Source organism: Equus caballus, chromosome 3, assembly GCF_041296265.1.
Source record: "Equus caballus isolate H_3958 breed thoroughbred chromosome 3, TB-T2T, whole genome shotgun sequence".
In the NCBI taxonomy this organism is placed as follows: domain Eukaryota; kingdom Metazoa; phylum Chordata; class Mammalia; order Perissodactyla; family Equidae; genus Equus; species Equus caballus.
Genome location: NC_091686.1, coordinates 45473401 through 45493483, shown reverse-complemented (window position 1 = coordinate 45493483; position 20083 = coordinate 45473401). Strand labels below are relative to the sequence as shown.

At 37.3% G+C, this 20083-nt stretch overlaps 1 protein-coding gene across 21 annotated transcripts; it reads right to left on the bottom strand.

Moving 5' to 3' along the window:
* Window positions 1-19544, bottom strand: TRMT10A (tRNA methyltransferase 10A). Of its 21 annotated transcripts, none has more exons than XM_023637662.2 (9): window positions 18358-19166; window positions 15656-15736; window positions 10051-10255; window positions 8997-9159; window positions 8198-8269; window positions 7070-7144; window positions 5029-5178; window positions 3195-3300; window positions 1-1950 (listed from the first exon to the last, which is right to left on the bottom strand). In XM_023637662.2, the coding sequence occupies exons 2-9, from the start codon at window positions 15732-15734 to the stop codon at window positions 1682-1684; spliced, it is 1119 nt and encodes a 372-aa protein (XP_023493430.1). In that variant the 5' UTR covers window positions 15735-15736; window positions 18358-19166; the 3' UTR covers window positions 1-1681. The 21 variants fall into 21 exon arrangements, with proteins under 21 accessions (XP_023493430.1, XP_070119481.1, XP_070119478.1 ...); XM_070263380.1 differs by lacking the exon at window positions 15656-15736 and adding an exon at window positions 17084-17129 and having other exon boundaries at window positions 18358-19137; XM_070263377.1 differs by having other exon boundaries at window positions 18028-19116.
* Window positions 19545-20083: the final 539 nt, after the last annotated feature.

The window sequence follows — 20083 nt, the reverse complement described above, 5'->3', positions numbered from 1 at the left end:
TTTGTTCCTGAATTGTAGGGGCTTTTCTTTATTCGCACACCTTGCTCACATACCTTACTTTAAACGGATAACTATAATAGATTACTAAGAATAAAGCAACAAAATGTAAGGGACAGTGAACATCCATCCTAAATGCAGTGAACTCTCTACCAAATGTGTATATAATTTGAGACGCCAATGAATAAAAAGAACAGAAACTCACTTTATCCAAACTGAGTGAAGGCTTCTGAAATCTTACTTTAGCTGCAACAAAGAACAATCACTGTACTTTAAACATAACTGTTTACTAGTAGGAAACTGAAACAACTCCTTTCAGCCCCATCTTCCCTTGCCAACGTCCTCACACAAATGTTTAGTTATGGACTTTTGCACTTTATGAAATTCAAATTTCTTAGTGTTGTTCAACACAATCGTTCATGCTAATACAGATACACGGCAACTCCATCCTGTTATCAGTTAATAAGTGAGCAGCATGCAAACTGTGGACAGACGTATGTACAATTATATGCATATTTTCACACATGCTTATATTATTTACAGAAACATACATTTACATTAGCTTGAATATTATTACTCTATGATAGTAGGCAGGTACAGATATAAAGTTAACTTTATTCACTTTAAGAACCAATAGATATTTTATTTTAAAAAAGTACACATGGAAGGAAAGGATAGCTGCTATGAGCTGCTTTTAAATTTAGGTAAAGAAAAAACTGATCCTTTGATAGCCTTTTAAAGTAATCTGGCCTGAAAAACTAAATCTTGTAACTGAAATAATTTATCACCATTATTGGCAGTAAGAAAATACCTTAAAGAGGTTCTTAACTCTCAGTGACTGCTTTAGGACCACATAAAGGCCTTACAAAGGAGGAACATGGACAGGCTCCATAAGCCAAAAGACAGACTGTAGAGTTTATCAGTCTGACACTTCTCCCTAAAATCACTATATTCCTCTGAAGTAACTAAACTGAATATAAAACCTGCAAATAGAAGGTAACTTCCCACAGAGAACATCTTGGCAGACTTGCAGGAGACTTAGGAATACGTACCTCCACAAATAAGCAGACAGCAAACCAGAAAGGCACTGAGATAAACATAAACTAATAAAACTGAAGGTCAGAAGGCACATTCTAAAGAATACATTCCAGTAAAAAAAAAAGAGAATGAAGCTTTACTAATAAAATTCTCAAAAAACTCATTAGAGGCTTAGAAAACTATTTTAAAAATTACACATTTAAATCTTATGCAAAAGCAAAAAATGTTTTCTTATAAGGGCTTTTTATTTTAAAAGAAAGTTTTAAAAATTTACAACAGAACTAAGAGAAAACGAGGGGACTAGCCCAGTAGCATAGTGGTTAAGTTTGCGCACTCCCCTTTGGCAGCCTGTGGTTGGAAGGTTTGGATCCCAGGTGTGGACCTAGCACCGCTCATCAAGCCATGCTGTGGCAGCATCCCACATGAAACAGAGGGAGATAGGCAGGGATGTTAGCTCAGCAATAGTCTTCCTCAAGCAAAATGAGGAAAGTTGGCAACAGATGTTAGCTCAGGGCCAATCTTCCTCACCAAAAAATAAAAACAGAAATAGAGCAAATGAAATTTTCTTCCAATTCAAATATTCTCTGAAGCATGTCATTTTCTCCTAATTTGTCCTTTAACTAAAAAACAAAGATCCCAGATGACATTAGTGTGGTATAGAGTTCATGGCAGATTCAGTGCTGTTTTCTTTATCCCGATTTTCTTCCTCACGTGGTGAATCCAGTTCATTTCTGCTATTTTCCTCTTCACTGGAATCACTGTCCAGTCCACCTCCAGCTCTGGCAGACTTCTTGTTATGTGAGGAACTTCCACAGGCGTTGTCTGTGGGAACAGCTCCTTTCCGCTGGGGTAAGATGGTAAAAAATGCTTCCTGCCAGTCTCTGGTTTCCAGATATTCCAGAATAATCTCAAACACTGCAACAAAGACAAAGCCCATACATTTCTTAGCTGAGTTCATCACAATGCTGCATGCTGTATTTTAACACACATTGTGTTTGTGTGAAGAGTGCCAGCATGTCCTAACAACTACTCCGTCCTTACCACTTCCTTCTCCCACTGGCTCTCAGGGCCAGCTGCCCCAAGGTGCTCAGCCTGTCCTGCCTTGTCTGGATTCCCCTCAATCTAGTCCGTAGGCACGCAGGGGTTCACCACTACTCTTGTTAGTGATAATCAGCAGACAGAGGACCTTTCTCCTTTCCTGCCTATTCTTCTTTATCCTCCTCACTTCTTTATCCTTTATGTGCTAATAACAACCAGAAAAAAAAAGTTGACATTAATCTAAATTTCTTCTGTCTTTCCTATAGAGCCACTCACTCCGAGGAGCGTCTGGCCTGCCTTTTTTCTATATTAGAGGTAAAGAATATTAATGCTGTCTCCAAGGTACTCTCACTTTAATACACTGCTCAAGGGTTAATCAGGATTACTTTACGGAAAAGTAATTTCCACTGTCTATCCAAAGTCTTAGAAGTAGTTCATTCTCTGAATCAACAAGTTCATTTCTATAACTCCCTAGATGCTGCTATAGAGAATGTGCTTAGCACATAAAAAGAGTCCACTAAATAGTTGTGTACTAACAAAAATCTGTACTAAAACTGTTTTAAAAAGCAAAACTCCAGGCAAAGACTTAGGTCCAAGGATGTCTATTAAAATGTTATTTACAGTAGTAAAAAGAAAAAAAAAATCAACAGAAGAACAGTTAAATTATTTTATATATATATATATATATATATATATATTCAGATGGTGGAATATTACATAGTCATTAACAATGATTCAATGACATGGAAAAATATAATTATAAATGGGGGAAAAAACACCCCAGATTTTTAACATCTTATGCAATACAGTAAAAATCCAATTATGTAATAAACAGTATCTATGCATAGGAAAAAACTGGTAGGAAACACATCAAAAAGTTAATACCAAGTATCTCTGGATAGTGAAATTATAGCTTATTTTCCTTTATACTTTACTACATTTTCAAAATTTTCTAAAACATGCCTGTGTTATTTCTATATTCAAACAAATTACACATGATTATACTTTAAAATTTTGTCTCCAGCAAGGTACATATTTTGTACTTGTCCAAATGTAAATGTAATATTCTTCTTCAAAATGTTCACTCAGGTATATTTTCAGTTTATCCCCTCAGAGCTTACCATGATTAACTGCCAAAACTTTTCTACTATTCATCTTCACGAAATTTCCAAGGGGAAGCTGCGCATGATCAATTCCATGCTCTGATGCTTGTTTATATGTGAGTCCCTAAAACAAAGACACTATAACTTGGACTAGAACATTAAATTATTTTAACTTAAAGTCTATGACAGAATAAATAATTTCTAGAAAATACTTTAGTTCAGAGAATGTAATCTGAAGAAGTGTGTGTGTGTGTGTCTGTGCGTGTTTAACTGCTAATTTGGAAACACTCTCCTGACAGTAGCAGTTTGTTTAGGGCAGTAAGTAGAATGTTTAGGGCATTTGCTTAACCAGTTTACAAGGAGGAAACCAGAGACATGTCCCCTCCCCTGTCACAAAGCCCCCAGTGGCGGACCCACAGGAGAAGCCTGGCTCATGCCTCCTGGCTCAAATATCTTTTCACCACTCCACTCTGCCTTTTCTCTCACTTTAAAATACTCAAACTGAATTCCTAGAGCAGCACCATTACTCTTCCCACACATGTAAAAGATATAAAGACAAAACTATGTTTCATTACATAAGACTAGAGGCACAAAGGACAAATTAAATGAAAATCTGAATTTAGAAATTTTAAAAATTGCCTATAAAATTTTATTTTTCTCTTTCTGTCAATTAAAAGAATGTTGAATATGAATTTTCTCCCTTCTCAAAATTAAAATCCTTAAAGCCTGGGTCTAACCAGAACTGAAACAGCCAAAAGACAAGAGCAGAGGAGAAAGAAGAGCGAAATTTCTCAACTAGTAGTTTGCCTATTTTAGGGACAAATACTTACTAACAGATTGAGGTAAGTGCTTTTGAAAACAAAATTGTTTTAGTTCAGAGAAACAGTCAACATGAGAGGAAAAACTTTGGTTCCACATAAGTAAAAGAGAATTTTTCCACTGAGAAAAAAGTAAAAAGGCCACAGATCATTCTGCTAAAATTCCCTATGATGCTAGAGAGCTGCCCTGTCCAACTGCAGCCACAGTGACCACTCCAATTTAACAGTTTACACAAAGTCAGCTTCTCAATCACTCTGTGCACATGTCACGTGCTCAGCAGCCATGTAGCTACCGTGCTGGACAGGAGGACAAACGTTTCCAGCATTGCGGGAAGCTCTTCTGCACAGTGTGCTCTACAAGAACAATGAATTCCTTCCTGTTACTCTCCTAACAATACTTCCTCAGACACTTAGGAAGCATGGTTTTCTTTAGTTCGGTTAATTTGGCCTGCCACAAAGTAGCTGGCAAAGTACAAAATGATGTTTTCTTTTAGAAAGTGTATTTATGTAATTTTTCATTAGAATGAGGGTGAGTAGGTGGGAATAGACAAAAGTATGAATATGAAAGAACAGAAAACACATCCCATGAAAATCACATATTTAAAACTTATAAATTTACCAGTTTTGGTATAAGTTGATATAAATTTTACCAATGCCTAGACAGTGATTAGCAACATCATCTTCTATCAATATAGTGTATCACTTAAGTATGTGGGCTCTGGAACAATCCGCCTGGTTTCAAATATCTGCTTTACCACCTATTACTATTGGTTCTAGACTTATTTCTCTGTGCCTCCGGTTCCTCATCTGTAAAAGGTAGATGATAACAGCACTGACTGCACTGGGCTGTAGTGAGGATTAAGCAAACTAACGTACGTGAAATGCTGTGCCTAGCTAGAAAGGTGACTGAAATTTGCTAGGCACTCAATAAAGATCAGCATTACTGTTACTATCAAGAAGTATTTTTACTATCAGGAAAATTGATGTATCAATTTTAAGTATGAGCAAAAGCAAAAATGAAACCTTAACAGTACCTTGTGATGGTTGTGATCCACTAACCCTCCGATCACATAGGCCTTGGATTCATCTAATTCCTTCAGGACATTAGGTGAATCTGACGTAAGATAAATCAGGTCTTCTTTCTTTATGAATTCACTATAGTGATCTGGTTTGATGTAGATATCCTTTAAGACACAGGGCAAAGATGTTATTAATTAATAAGATTTTGTGAAGACTGGCTAAAAATGATTATGTTCTGTTCCGTAGACAAACCCACCCAAAAACACACAATAGGAAGTTTGAAAGAATATCGTTACGATGTATCATTTAGAGCCTACTACCTCAACTCCTTATCACCCTCACATGTCAATGATTTAAGTAGCCCCCTAATGTTACTTCCCTGTCTCTAGCCTCAGATCCCTCCAATTTACCTCCACATGCTGATGGAGGACTCATTTTCTAAAACACTATTTTCAGTGTTTTATCATTATCTGTAGGATAAAATTCAAACTCCTTAATTTAGTAACTCTTTCCTGAATATGGCACTGACCTACCTTTCTAACTTTATCTCTGTTCCAAAAAAACAAATGCATTTTTGTCACATATTTGCTCACACTGTTCTCCAGCCAAAGAATGCCTTCTTCAATTACTTCTTCTACATCCACATGAATCAGCAAAAGAAACTGGCTGATAGATTTAATAAATTCCATGCATCTGTTTTTACAAAGATACACATTTGAAATCACCTTCACCAAAATTGTCAGGTTAGAAGTCCAAGACTGAACAACAGCTGGCAGGCAGAATTTTGAAAACTACATTGACAGAATAAAAGAGGATGTGACACCAGGCCCAGATGGCATTTACCCAATAATTTTTAAGGAAATCAAAAGTGAAGCAGGAAACCTCTCACCTAAAATGTACAACCTACTGATTAATAAACCGCCACTTTTCTGGAAAATGGTATATTAAAAATTTGACCCCTATGCTTAAATAAAGGCCCTAAGAAGGACCTGAGTAAATACAGACCAGTGAACTCATGTCTTTCTGGAAAGCTGGTGGTATAAATAATAAATTTACAAGGCACAAAATAACTGAAGGTATGCCTATTTCAACTTATTACATTATGCCTCAGGAAAACAGGCATGAACATAAAACTTGGTAAATATCTGTACTTTAAAACTTAAAAAAGTCTTTGACAATGTTTCACCCTATAAGCTATTAATAAAATAAATGTAGTCATTACAGGACTAGTGAGTGTGAGAGGGAAAGTTAGTCACAGAGAGAACTGGCTTTGAGAAAGAAAAGCATAGGAATAACCCAATACAGACCAGGGTTCCTCAGCAATGGTACCAAAGCCGAGCTATTAGTCATCTTTGCAAATGACTGAGAGTGCTTTAGCCCAACATAAAAAAAAATGTGAGCCACATATGTAATTTTAAATCTTCTAGTAAAAGTAAAAAGAAATAGGTGAGATTAATTATAATAATACATTGCAGTCAACACAACATAGACAAAATGTTATCATTTCAACATATAATAGTTTTTAAAATTCCACGGAGATATTTTACATTCTCTCTTTTTTTGGTTACTAAATCTTTGAAATCCAATGTATAGTTCACATTTACAGCACATCTCAATTCAGACTAGTCACACTTCAAGAGTTCAACAGCCACGTGTGGAATGTGGATGCCATATGGGACAGTGGAGATTTAGAAGAAACAGAATGCATTCACATTTCCAAATTTTAGAGTGACTTCACTCTTATAAATAATGGATAGACAGTTCACTAGGCAGAGATTGTATAAAGATCTTTAAAAGTCTTCCTTTTTCAAAATATGTTTTAGGTTGGTGGTAAAATGGCAAGGGAGGTTTAACGAGAGTGAGGACAAACTAATAGAAATCTCAGTCTCTCTAGCTTCTCCCAGTCTTGTAACCTTAGACTTAGGTACAGTGATACACTGGGTTTGGGTTGCTGACTCCTATATTTATTGGCAGTACATAGAATATAGGTAAAAAATGTAGACTTTTAAGCATAAATATATTGGAATTATGTTAGAGTTACTCTATTCTAATTACCTTCCAGTTGACCCATCCTTTGTCATTTTCATCCATGTTCTTTTTCAACTGGCCTCCATGGCTTGTCAAGTAAAACTGTAAAGAGATTGGTAGGCATAGAAAGAAAGAGCAAATGACTATGAAAGTCCAATATTTTATTTCCCTCATTCACCCATCTGATCATCAAGGAAACACAAAATATTTTCATTCTAGAAAAAAATAAATTTGTGACATGCTTTAAACACACAAGAACAAACTTGTGGAAAAATGACATTTTGTTTCTCTCATAACCCACCAACTCCCATATTCCATCTACATTTTCACCCCATTTTTCAAGCAGCTATCATTTGCCTCGCCCTTAACGACCACTCTTCTACAAAGTCCCTGCTTCCATGTCGAGTTCCCATTCCCTTTCTTTTGCCACCGCTGTTACTTTTCACCAGTCCAAAGTCTTTGTAATTTGCCTTTGATTCTAAACCCTGATACCTATTTCAAGTCTAATCAAGGGTGAGAGAAATATAAAATTATTATCACTTGACAAAAAGAATATAGCTAACCAAAAAATATCAAGAGTTTCTGGTTCTTAACATCAGTGAGCCAGTGTTAATTTGTAGGTCATCTAGAACTCAAGTAAATTCAGAGAGAAAAAAGACCCTCCTCTTAAGAGTAGCCAACTAGTCTCACAAATCACTTCCTCACTCTAGCTAAGGAAGTATCCTTCAAAATTATCAGTGACTCAAAATCCTTTAAGTAGAAAAAATCTATCCAACAGGTACCACAGCACACAAGAGGCAGGGGAGTTCCCCCACTCCCCAGAAGGGAAGGAATTGAGAGCTGAGAAACTGGTATGAAAATATGTGTATATCCCTTAATGCAGACATTTAACTACACAGAAATGAGCAGCAGGTCCATGTGCACAAGACTGACGGTGACTCCGCAGAGCGTGCCTGAGAATGACATACATGAAAAAACGTTTAAAACATTTTCCTTTATTTTTGCAGAAAAATGAAATATTTTTCAAATAGGCATTTTGTTCTCTAAGGAAGATTATCTGTAAGACTCTTGTAAAGGCAATTAGGATCATCTATGCCTTTTTCTGAGGCAGACATAAAAGGAAACTGGAGTCTGTTTTAAATTCCTCAAACAAACCTGCACAGGATGCAGTGCTCGTCGATTTTCTGCATAACATCGTTGAATCTGCTTATGAAGTTTCTTAATGTCCTATAAAAGAGTGCAGTTTTTAAAGGAGCATTTTCAAAATCATCTATGACCATTCCATAATCTCAGTGGAACAGAATAAGCAGAAGCCATGACTAGATAGATGCATTTTTTCTTTTGAAATACAAGTCTTTTCTGATAATTTCCATTCAATTTCCTCACATATTAACAAAATAATTACCATAAGTAAAGTCAATACTCTGTAAGTGAACCAATATTTCATATTTTGCATCCACTTAAAATACTAGTTCATCAAACATGTACTTTTCTTAAGAGACAACAACAACAGAAAAAACTCTCTTAGAGCCATACTATTACTATTTTCATAACTAACCCATGGTTTGGAAAGTAATTAAACCATGTTCTCTTCACTAGCATTGCTCAAACAATCAGGTTTCTCAAACTATTAAATATAAATAATTCTATTAAGCAAATCATATTTCTTATTTTCTTCTTTTTGATTAGGACAAATAAAAACACACAGATCCTTATGACTAATATGCCGTTATTGACTTTTATAATATAATCATGGTGTCTGTCTCTCTCCCTCTGTCTATACATATACACATGAGCAATTTATTAGTTTAATTTAGGGGGCACAGATTTTTAAAAACTTGATTTAAGATACATTTTAGCACACAAATTTATATCAAAGTGGTATCACATATTAAAGCAAGAATGATTCACCCTACTTTACCTACAGGATTTTTCTTACAGTGATTCATGATACCTTTAACACCATCAAGCTGTCAAAACTGCAGTCAATGACAAGGCGGAGTGTACTATGAACAACATCTCTTCGAATACGTTTTCTGTCATTTCCATCTGAGTTTGAGTCCTGTTGACAATGTCGCTCTAACTGCTTTCTCTTGCGTTTTTCCTTTCGCTTTTGTCTAAAATTAGTAATTAAAATAACTTTTTGTTATTTGTATATCCAGATATTTACAAGCCTCTTCTAAATAGACAAAGAAACAATTACTTTTTTAAATCAGCAGACTTGAACTAACGTATGAAATTGCCACTTCTGTGGATCAAAAATGATCAAATATCAGCAATTTTATATAGTCAATCTAAAAACTTTTGATAAGAAGGAAATGAGTTTGAAAAACAATATAATGCTTTCCTTACAAACTTAAACTACACTACTAATAATTTCATGTATTATCGGCATCACACTATACCAAGAAAACTTTATAAATACTGAATTTGAGAGTTATGATGAATTTTTCTTTTATTCTTCCCCTACATGATCTTCAAGCAACATTTATGTGCTATCGGAAAAAAATAAAGTAAAATTACTTGTAAAAAGCACTCATAGACTTCTTCTTTGATCTACATTAACTATAGTTTATTTCCTCCCAGTAAATTCTGACATTAGACAATATTAGCTTCAGCCTTACTGCTCTCACCAAAACCTGCAACAGTTCTAGCAAAATCAACATTAGGCCCAAATTTGATCTTTCTGAGGTAGTTATTTTTGTTCCACATCTAGCACATGGATACTAACTATATCCCTTATCTAAGTCAGTTGTTTCAGAAACTGTGCGGCTTACTCACAATAGGTTCTGGGTGAGAAAAAGTGTATAGTGTAAATTCATTAACATTGCTAAAAGAAAATAATCGAAACACACACAGTTTTAACAGCCAACTGACAATGTCAGCTAACAATATGTGTAGCCCCAATTTCAATTAACACAATTACTTTGAATGTGAGAAAGGGCTACGCGAGGTCCAACATTCCATACGTCTGAATGGAGCCAGAACATAGGCACTTTGAAACATACTTGCGGAGTTCTCGTTGTTCTTCCCACTGTTTCTGCTTTATTAGCTTCTTCATTTGTCGTTTAGATATTGGTTCCAACCCTTCACCTGATCTTGGCTTCTGGCTCTCCTCTTGATCCTCACTTAAGTCTTGCGTTCTTTCAACATTAGAAGTCTCAACAAATGCTGGCAACGTTTCAGATGACATTATTTGATGCTTCTGAAAAACTGAAAAGCAACTTTTGACATGAACGTGATTCACAAACACACAAAAAGTAAAAAAACAAATAACCAAGAGATGAGGTTAAAATTAAACCATATCAGTAATGAATAAAAATGCAAACCAAGACAATTAAATGTCATTTACTGGCAAAGAGCATTTGATGAAATGGGGTGTTTTCATATACTACAGGTGGTCATGGCATAATTTTTCCAGAAGGCTACACAGATCTATGTTTTAAGAGCTTTAAAATGTTAACACCCTTTGACCCAGTAATTTATTTCCTTAAAATAAATTCCTGTAAATGAATCAAAAGTACAAAATTAATGCAAAAGAGAAACATTACTTTCATTATCTAGGTATACACTTACAATTGGTTTTTGACCAAAAATATGCTACAGATTTGTACATTTTGAACAGCGTAAAAAACAAATTTTGTTGCCCCCCCACTATTTTTCACTGTAAATATATAATTGTAAATATTCCACTTTAGTAAAGTCTGAAAACCAAAATATGGAAGTTGATTCTGTAATCAGTTGTGGAATACTTAGGGCCATCTCAAACATTTTGATTTAACTAGCCACATTTTTATATACTGCCTAGAACTGAACTTGCCTTCAGAATAGAGAAAGAGCTAGAAATACTGAGAGTTCTTTTCTTGTTAATAGATTACTAACACCAGAGCTTAAAAATGTATTTTGCTATTTATCCCTATCAAAGACTAAGCATGAAGCTTGCAAATACTTCATTGGCCTTAAAGAAAATTCTATGATTCTTCCTTCTTACAGAGATAGCTAACAACTCAGTGCAGAGAAGCTACTATCTAAAACAAAAAGAAAAAAAACCCACAATTCAGATAATGGAAGGATGAAATCTTAACAGCACATAACAGAAGCAGTAGTTTTATTATATGGTTCTTGCTTTCTTTAAAAGTGCAATGTCGTTTAAAAAACAAGACCCAACAATATGCTGCCTCCAGGAAACACACCTCACCCCAAAGACAAACACAGACTCAGAGCGAAGGGGTGGAAGATGATACTCCAAGCTAAGAGCGAACAAAAGAAAGCAGGTGTTAGCATACTTATATCAGACAAAGTAGACTTCAAGACAAAACAGGTAAAGAGAGACAAATAGGGGCAATATATAATGATAAAAGGGACACTCCACCAAGAAGACATAACACTTATAAATATATATGCACCAAACACAAGAGCACCAAAGTACATAAAGAAAATATTAACAAAACTAAAAGGAGATGTCACCAACAATACAATAATAGTAGGGGACCTCAACACCCTACTAACACCAATGAATAGATCATCCAGAGAGAAAGTCAACAAAGAAACTGTAGAACTAAGTGAAAAACTAGACCAGCTGGACTTAATAGATACATATAGAACACTCTATCCAAAAACAGCAGATTACACATTCTTCTCAAGTGCACATGGAACATTCTCAAGGATAGATCATATGTGGGGAAACAAAGGAAGCCTCAACAATTCTAAGAGGACTGAAATGCTATCAAGCATCTTTTCCAACCATAATGCTATGAAACTAAAAATCAATTACAAGAAAAAACCTGGGGAAGGGGCAAAGATGTGGAGATTAAACAACATGCTACTGAATGACCAATGGATCACTGAAGAAATCAAAGGAGAAATCAAACACTAGCTGGTGACAAATGAAAATGAAAACACACCATAGCAACTCATTTGGGATGCAGCAAAAGCAGTCCTAAGAGGGAAATTCATTGCAATATAGGTTCACCTGAACAAACAAGAAAAATCTCAAATAAGCAATCTCAAACTACACTTAACAGAATTAGAAAAAGAAGAACAAACAAAGCCCAAAGTCAGTAGAAGGAGGGACATAATAAAAATTAGAGCAGAAATAAATTAAATTGAAACAAAAAAGACAGTAGAAAGGATCAATGAAACAAAGAGCTGGTTCTTTCAGAAAATAAACAAAATTGATAAACCTTTAGCCAGGCTCAGAAAAAAAGAGAGAAGACTCAAATAAATAAAATTAGAAATGAAAGAGGAGAAACTACAATGGATACCACAGAAATACAAAAGATTATATGAGACTGCAATGAAAAATTATATGCCAACAAATTGGACAACCTAGAAGAAATGGATAAATTCTTAGATTCTTACAACCTCCCAAAACTGAATCAAGAAGAAATAGAGAATCTCAATAGACCAATCACAAGTAAAGAGATTGAAACAGTAATCAAAAACTTCCCCAAAAATAAAAGTCCAGGACTAGCTGGCTTCTCTGGAGAATTCCACCAAACATTCAAAGAAGATTTAATACCTATCCTCAAACTATTCCAGAAAATTTAGGAAAATGGAGCACTTTCTAACACATTCTACAAGGCCAACATCACCCTGATACCAAAGCCAGACAAGGACAACACAAAGAAGGAAAATTACAGGCCAAAATCGCTGATGAACACAGATGCAAAAACCCTCAACAAAATATTGGCAAATCGAATACAGCAATACATTAAAAGATCATCATGATCAAGTGGGATTTATACCAAGGACACAGAGATGGTTCAACATCTGCAAGGCAATCAATGTGATATACCACATTAACAAAATGAGGACCAGAAACCACATAATCATCTTAATAGACACAGAGAAAGCATTCAACAAGATCCAACATCCATTTATGATAAAAATGTTCAATAAAATGGTTAGAGAAGGAAAGTACCTCAACATAATAAAGGCTATATATGACAAACCCACAGCCAACATCATACTCAATGGGGAAAAACTGAAAGCCATCCCTCTGAGAACAGGAACAAGATGAGGGTGCCCACTCTCACCACTCTTATTCAATATGGTTCTGGAGGTTTTGGCCAGACCAATTAGGCAAGAAAAAGAAATAAAAGGAATCCAAATAGGCAATGAAGAAGTGAAGCTCTCGCTATTTGCAGACGACATGATTTTATATATAGAAAACCCTAAAAAAATCCACTGGAAAGCTATTAGAAATAATCAACAATTACAGAAAAGTTGCAGGGCACAAAATCAACTTACATAAATCAGTTGCATTTCTATACTCTAATAATGAACCAACAGAAAGAGAACTCAAGAACACAATCCCATACACAATCACAACAAAAAGAATAAAATATCTTAGAATACATTTAACCAAGGAAGTGAAACACCTATACACTGAAAACTACAAGACTTTCCTGAAACAAACTGATGACAACATAATGAGATGGAAAGACATTCCATGTACATGAGTTGGAAGAATAAACATAGTTAAAATGTCCATACTACCTAAAGCAATCTACAGATTCAATGCAATCCCAACCAGAATCCCAATGACATTCTTGACAGAAAGAGAACAAAGAATCCTAAAATTCATATGGGGCAACAAAAGACCCCAAATACCTACAGCAATCCTGAGAAAAAAGAAGAAAGCTGGAGGCATCACATTCCCTGACTTCAAAATACTCTACAAAGCTATAGTAATCAAAACAGCATGTACTGGTACAAAAATAGGCACAAAGATCAATGGAACAGAATTGAAAGCCCAGAAATAAAACCACACATCTATGGACAGCTAATCTTCGACAAAGAAGCTAAGAACATACAATAGAGACAGGAAAGTCTCTTCAATAAACGGTGCTGGGAAAACTGGACAGCCACATGTAAAAGTATGAAGGTAGACCATTCTCCTACACCATTCACAAAAATAAACTCAAAATAGATCAAAGACTTAAAGGTAAGACCTGAAGCCACAAAACTTCTGGAAGAAAATATAGGCAGTACACTCTTTGACATCAGTCTTAAAAGGATCTTTTCAGACACCAGGCCTTCTCAGACAAGGGAAACAAGAGAAAGAATAAACAAGTGGGACTTCATCAGATTAAAGAGGTTCTACAAGGCAAAGGAAAACAGGATTGAAATGAAAAGACAACCACTAACTGGGAAAAAATATTTGCAAGTCATATATCTGACAAAGGGTTAATCTCCATAATATATAAAGAACTCACACAACTCAACAACAAAAAATCAAACAACCCAATCAAAGAGTGGGCAGGAGATTTGAACAGACATTTCTCCAAAGAAGATATACAGATGGCCAATAGGCACATGAAAAGATGCTCATCATCACTGAGCATTAGAGAAATGCAAATCAAAACTATACTAAGATATCACCTTACACCCATTAGAATGGCTATAATCAGGCAAGACAAAAAATAACAAGTATTGGAGAGGTTGTGGAGAAAAAGGAACCCTCATACAGTGCTGGTGGGAATGCAAACTGGTACAGCCACCATAGAAAACAGTATGGAGATTTCTGAAAAAATTAAAAATATAAATACCATACAACCCAGCCATCCCACTACTGGGTATCTATCCAAAGAAACTGAAATCAGTAATTCAGAGAGACTTATGCACCCCTATGTTCATTGCAGCATTATTCACAATAGCCAAGACATGGAAGCAACCTAAGTGCCCATCGACTCATGACTGGATAAAGAAGGAATGGTATATATACACAATGGAATACTACTCAGCCATAAAAAAATGACAAAATAGTCCCATTCATAACAACATGGATGGACCTTGAGGGTATTATGTTAAGTGAAATAAGCCAGATAGAGAAAGACAAACGCTGTATGATTCCACTCATATGTGGAAGATAAACAAACAAATGGACAAATGGAAGAGCTTAGTGGTTACCAAGGAAAAGGGGGTGGGTGGGTGGGCACAAAGGGTGAAGGAGTGCACCTATCAGATGAATGACAAATAACAACATACAACTGAAATTTCACAATGTTGTAAACTATCATAACCTCAATAAAAAAAAAGAAGAAAAAAGTGCAACGTTGTAAAAGAACATATGGAGATAACTTAGTAAGCAAACTTAGCAAGTTTACCAAATTTTGACTGAAACACAAGAAGTTTTAATATGTGTGCTTTCTAGGCTACAGCAAAAGCCCTGGCATTTTACCAGGTCACAAAACTACTAAGAGAGAGAAAGAATCATCCAGTAATCCAAGTAAGAGTTCACAAGTTTTCCTTATACTATTAACCAAATAGCATCCTTAGTTTGAGGGAACACCTAGAAATAACTCAAATTTGATTCTACACTGGAAGCTCCACATGAGCAGGGATGATGTCCACTTTTGCCTAACATTAGATTGTCAGTACTAACACAAGGACTGGCACTTAACAGATGCTTATTATATAGTGGTGGAATAAATAAATGAGTGAATATGATATTACAAAAGACTTTAAAATGCAATGAAAATAGTAAAGTCGTGAGTCACTTAATGACAGGAGTATATTCTGAGAAATACGTCATCAGGCGACTCGGTCATTGTGCGAACATCACAGAGTGTACTTACACAAACTTAGTTGATACAGCCTACTACACACCTGGGCTAAATGGCACTAATCCTATAGGACCACCGTCACATATGCAATCCATCATTGGCCAAAACGTTATGTGGCGCATGTCTGTAATAGCAAACATTTATTAATTTTTACTGTGCTTAATAAAAAACTTAATATCTAATTTAATCCTTAAAATAACCCTATGAGGTAGACGATATTATGCCTACTTTACAGAGAAGGCAGGCACAGTGAGGTTAAATAACTTGCCCTAAATTACAAAGCTACTAAATATTTCCTAAGAAGCAAGGCACCTAGACCAAACCTAGCACTAAGTAGGTCCTCAAAATACTTGTTGAACGAATAGACAAAGCGATGGAGCTAAGATTCAAACCCAGATCTAACTCTACTATCTCCAAAAATCCAAAACCGTATTTAGAAAATAAGAGTTTCCAAAGAATGTAAAAGAGCTGCGTTGCTTCAACCCTGCTGTTGGAGGCCTCTGAGAAGACTTGTGTCACTGTAAGATACAGGGAAAAACAGCTGCAGTCCTATTCCTACGCCACAGAATAAGGAAGTTGGAAGAGACTTCCTGGAGATGGTTGCCAAGAGTTCATGTTTTGAAGCACCTTGCCTCCCAGTCTTGAAATACATGACAACAGGAGATAAAATATAAAAAGGGGAAACAAAAAAAGGTATAGCCTCTCTCAAAACCAAAACCAAGAACTAGAATAGGTACTGACCCTGCTGGTCTGCTGTGCAAAGGCAGCTGGGAGACCTCCTAGTTGTAAAGTAAGGAGAATAACAACAACACAAGACAGAGGATGGGGGAGACAGGAGACAGTTTAAGACGAACCCTTAAACTAGTATTTACAGTGGGGCTCTCCCTTCCATGAAAAAAAACTGAAAACAGGTAAAATGAGACTAAGGCTTATACAGAGTACTTGGGGGAAACCTGAAGGAAGCAGACACAGCCTCGTAGCGACAACCTGGGCCAAGCCGTGAGGGGACATACGAACTTTAACACTACATGGTAAGAATTCTGAAGCACCCATATACGCTTTGCTGTGGCCTGAAGCACTGAACAGGACTATGGGTGGGACCAACCACAAAATCAGTACTAGACAGACAGGTGGTTTGGAGAAGGGAAGTGATAATTCCACTCAACATGAGCCTGCAAAGTGAAATTACAAAAAGACAGAAACGATGGGGAAAAAGCCAAAATCAACACTTGAGATAAATCCACTCGACACAAATTGAAAATAATAGGGCAATGTGAAAATGACTTTAAAATAAGTTTGACTGGAATCTTTCAGACATCATAAGGAGTAAGGACCATAAAAACAAAACAGGAAATTGGGACACAAACATAGACACAAAAAAGTAGAATTAGAATACTTGAAAAAGAACCAATTTGGAAACCAGGAAATGAAGATATAAAGATTTCAGAATATGAGACAAACTCCAGATTACCTGGTGTCCAAGAAGTAACTGATGAATTAGAAGACATCCTCACAATCTGACTCAGAATTCAGACAGAGAAGAGAACGAAAAAATAATACGTTGGAGCAGTTAAAAGCCTGAATAATAGGATGAGAGAAATACAGGCAAAAAGGCCTCAATTGGAGACAAATGTATAACATTGAGGGCATTTACTAATTTTTTTTTTTAAAGCTAGAAGATAAGGTAAGCACTCAACTTAGCAAATGGGAGGCAGGAGAAACTCAACTACCCCTGAAAAGATTAGAAGGAAGAAAATTTTAAAATACATATTGCGATCCCCAGGATCACTTTCATTTTACTTCTTTCGCATAGACAGTACATTAAATAGAAGTCAGCCATGAGTGTATCTAAAACAACATAGGGTGAAAAAAACATATGCTGAACCTGTCTATTAGGCTAAATGTGCAAACTTAAAAGCACAATTAAAATTCACAGGAAACAAATTGCTCTCGTCACAAAACAATGATTAAGATTCTAAGAAAGAACATTTCCGATCATCACTGGCATCGTGTTTTGCCAGTTCCCTATTAAGTTTAAAACTGCAAGTGTTTATTCGCTCTATAATGTGAAAACTTTAAAAAGCAATGTATAGCCATGTTTTACAGCTCATGTACACCAGGGGGAGCGTTTGCCTTTCCTATCCAAGCAGCCTAAGTTAAATTTAACCTGGCCTATCATTGCATACTAATATTTTTAAACAGCCTATCAAATACTAGGAAAGATCATGAGTTGGTCAACATCATCATTATTATTTTTAAAGCCATTCCCAATTAAGAAAACGCACTGTAGTAAGTGAATTTTTTTTAAGTTTTGAATAAGCTACATACAATGAGGCATGGAATATAACAAAAATGATGCTGGCTTGAGCTCCTATAAATTATTGCTCACAACACTCTATGTACAAAGATATGTACCAACTCCCCCTGCTGTACCACCCAATAGCGTTTCACTATGTGCTAGCTTGTTCGGATCGCCTGTTCAGCAAAATACGGCGCTTCACTAGGTACACTTGCTTCTTATTTTAGTTTTGGCCGGTTTATAAGCTCCACGGCAGAGGGTTTTGCACTCCTTTCTCACACACAGTGATGCTCAGTGTACGTTTTCATTCATTCGACCACGTCCAACCAACATTTAAGAACGGTATTTTGTAGCAGTTACAGAAATATTTGCGTGAAATTTTACTTTAGCATAGGGAAAAAATTTGGTTCATTGAGTCACAGACATCGATTATCAGGTGGTCTTACAAGAACGGGAAAACGATGACTAAGGCCATCTGCTGTGGGACTAATGCGTAAAAACTGATGCCAATCCTCCTTGTATTTCCACCTCTTCGCACAGCTTCCGGCAGGGAGGACACATCATCCATCAGTGAGCGTCCAAAAGAAATGTTAAAGAACAAAATAACTTTTATGGATTTTATTCACTGGGCTGAAATAGAGTCTTCATTTGTGACAGCCTCCCTTCCAGAAAGATCCAAACCAACGCCGGAACAACTGCAGAACGCAATTACAGAGCGACAGCGACGGAGCAGGAGCAGCCCGGGGAAGGGGCGGGCCGAGGCCGCGCGGCGTCAGTTCTTCGGCGGGCAGGCCCGGGGCGGGGCTGGGGAGAGCGGCAGGATTTAAACAAACAAAAACCGGAAGAGCCGCTGTCGCTACCCTCCCTGCAGCTCTAGAAAACGTGCCGAATTGTAACGCTGAAAGTATTTCGCTGAAAGCAGGAACACTGGGTCTCGCGGGCGCTGGACCGGCCTTGGCGCTCCACGTCCCAAGGCGCTCGCTGCGTACCCCCAGGGGGACACGGGGAAGGCGCCTTGCCCACGCTCTCCAGCCACCCAGGGACAGGACGAGAGCTCGTTTTCCGGCCCTTCAGAGCGCAGACTTCCCTCTCCCCTCATTCTTTAGAAACTCACTCTTCACATACTAGGGCCCGGCCGACCCCACACACACGTCGACGACAGGAGGGCCACTGGGGAGTGGCAGAACCTCGCCCCACCCTCCCTCTAGGCCACCCCCAGCGAATGCACTCGAGAGGCGGGATTAAGCAGCAGCCAGCGAATCAGGAAGCCGCTTGGCGCACGACGGGGACGCGCGGTAGCTGACGTCACTTCCTTCGGAAACTGGGTTGAGGCTGCCCCTTCCACAGCCCAACTCCCCTCTTCCCCCGGAAGCCCTTGTTAGTCGAGAGCGGCTCTGGCACGCACTGTTTTTGCGGCCGGAAAATACCAAAGGGTAGGAGAGCGCCAGCCTCAGTGCCAGGAGACTTACCTAGCTAAGGAGTGGTTGGGGAACCTGAGAGCTCAAGCAGAAAGCCTTTCTGGAGTGGTCTTGGTCCCGCACCCGAGTCCTTTCGGAAACTTCAACTCCCAGAGGCAGAGACGGTAGCCACACGTAGGCGGCTACGCCGGCTACGCCTTACGTCATCTAACTGCGCCAACGCCGGACCTGCAGTGGGAGAAAGGGGAGGGAGGTTTTGTGGGGCGGAGTCTGGAGTGGGAGGTAGTTACAGTGATGCCTGTTTTTCCGCTTCAAGGCCAGTGCGTACCTACGGGCGTGTATTCATTCATATATTCCTGCGGGCATGGGGGAGGGGGGATCTTAAGACATTCCTACTCTTCAAAATTAAAAATGCGACACTGACAAAGGGCTCTTAATCTGTGTTGGAAATGAAAGGAAATGATTTATACAGAAGGTTGTCAGTATCACATGATTCTACACAACTCAAATGGAAAATCAAATTTAAAAAGCGAGTCAAATTCCTAATAAGGTGCATTTCAATCTAGAATGCGTAAGCCTTTTTTCCTGCTTACAGCTGTAAGTCTTACTCCCATTCATTCCTTGAGCTATTTTTCTCTATCCTGTTTTGCAAAACATCAGGTGACATTTCATTGTTTATAATACTTGACCTTATATAATCTTTTTGCTATATATAGACCAAGTCAACTGAGGGAGAACTGAAACATAATCTCAT

Coding starts and splice junctions, on each gene's coding strand:
- TRMT10A (XM_023637662.2), bottom strand. CDS start 15,734: ATGCGCCACATAACGTTTTGGCCAATGATGGATTGCATATGTGACGGT. Junction 7,145..8,197: donor GAGCACTGCATCCTGTGCAG/GTTTGTTTGAGG, acceptor ATCTCTTTACAG/TTTTACTTGACAAGCCATGG. Junction 1,951..3,194: donor AGTTTTGGCAGTTAATCATG/GTAAGCTCTGAG, acceptor TCTTTGTTGCAG/TGTTTGAGATTATTCTGGAA.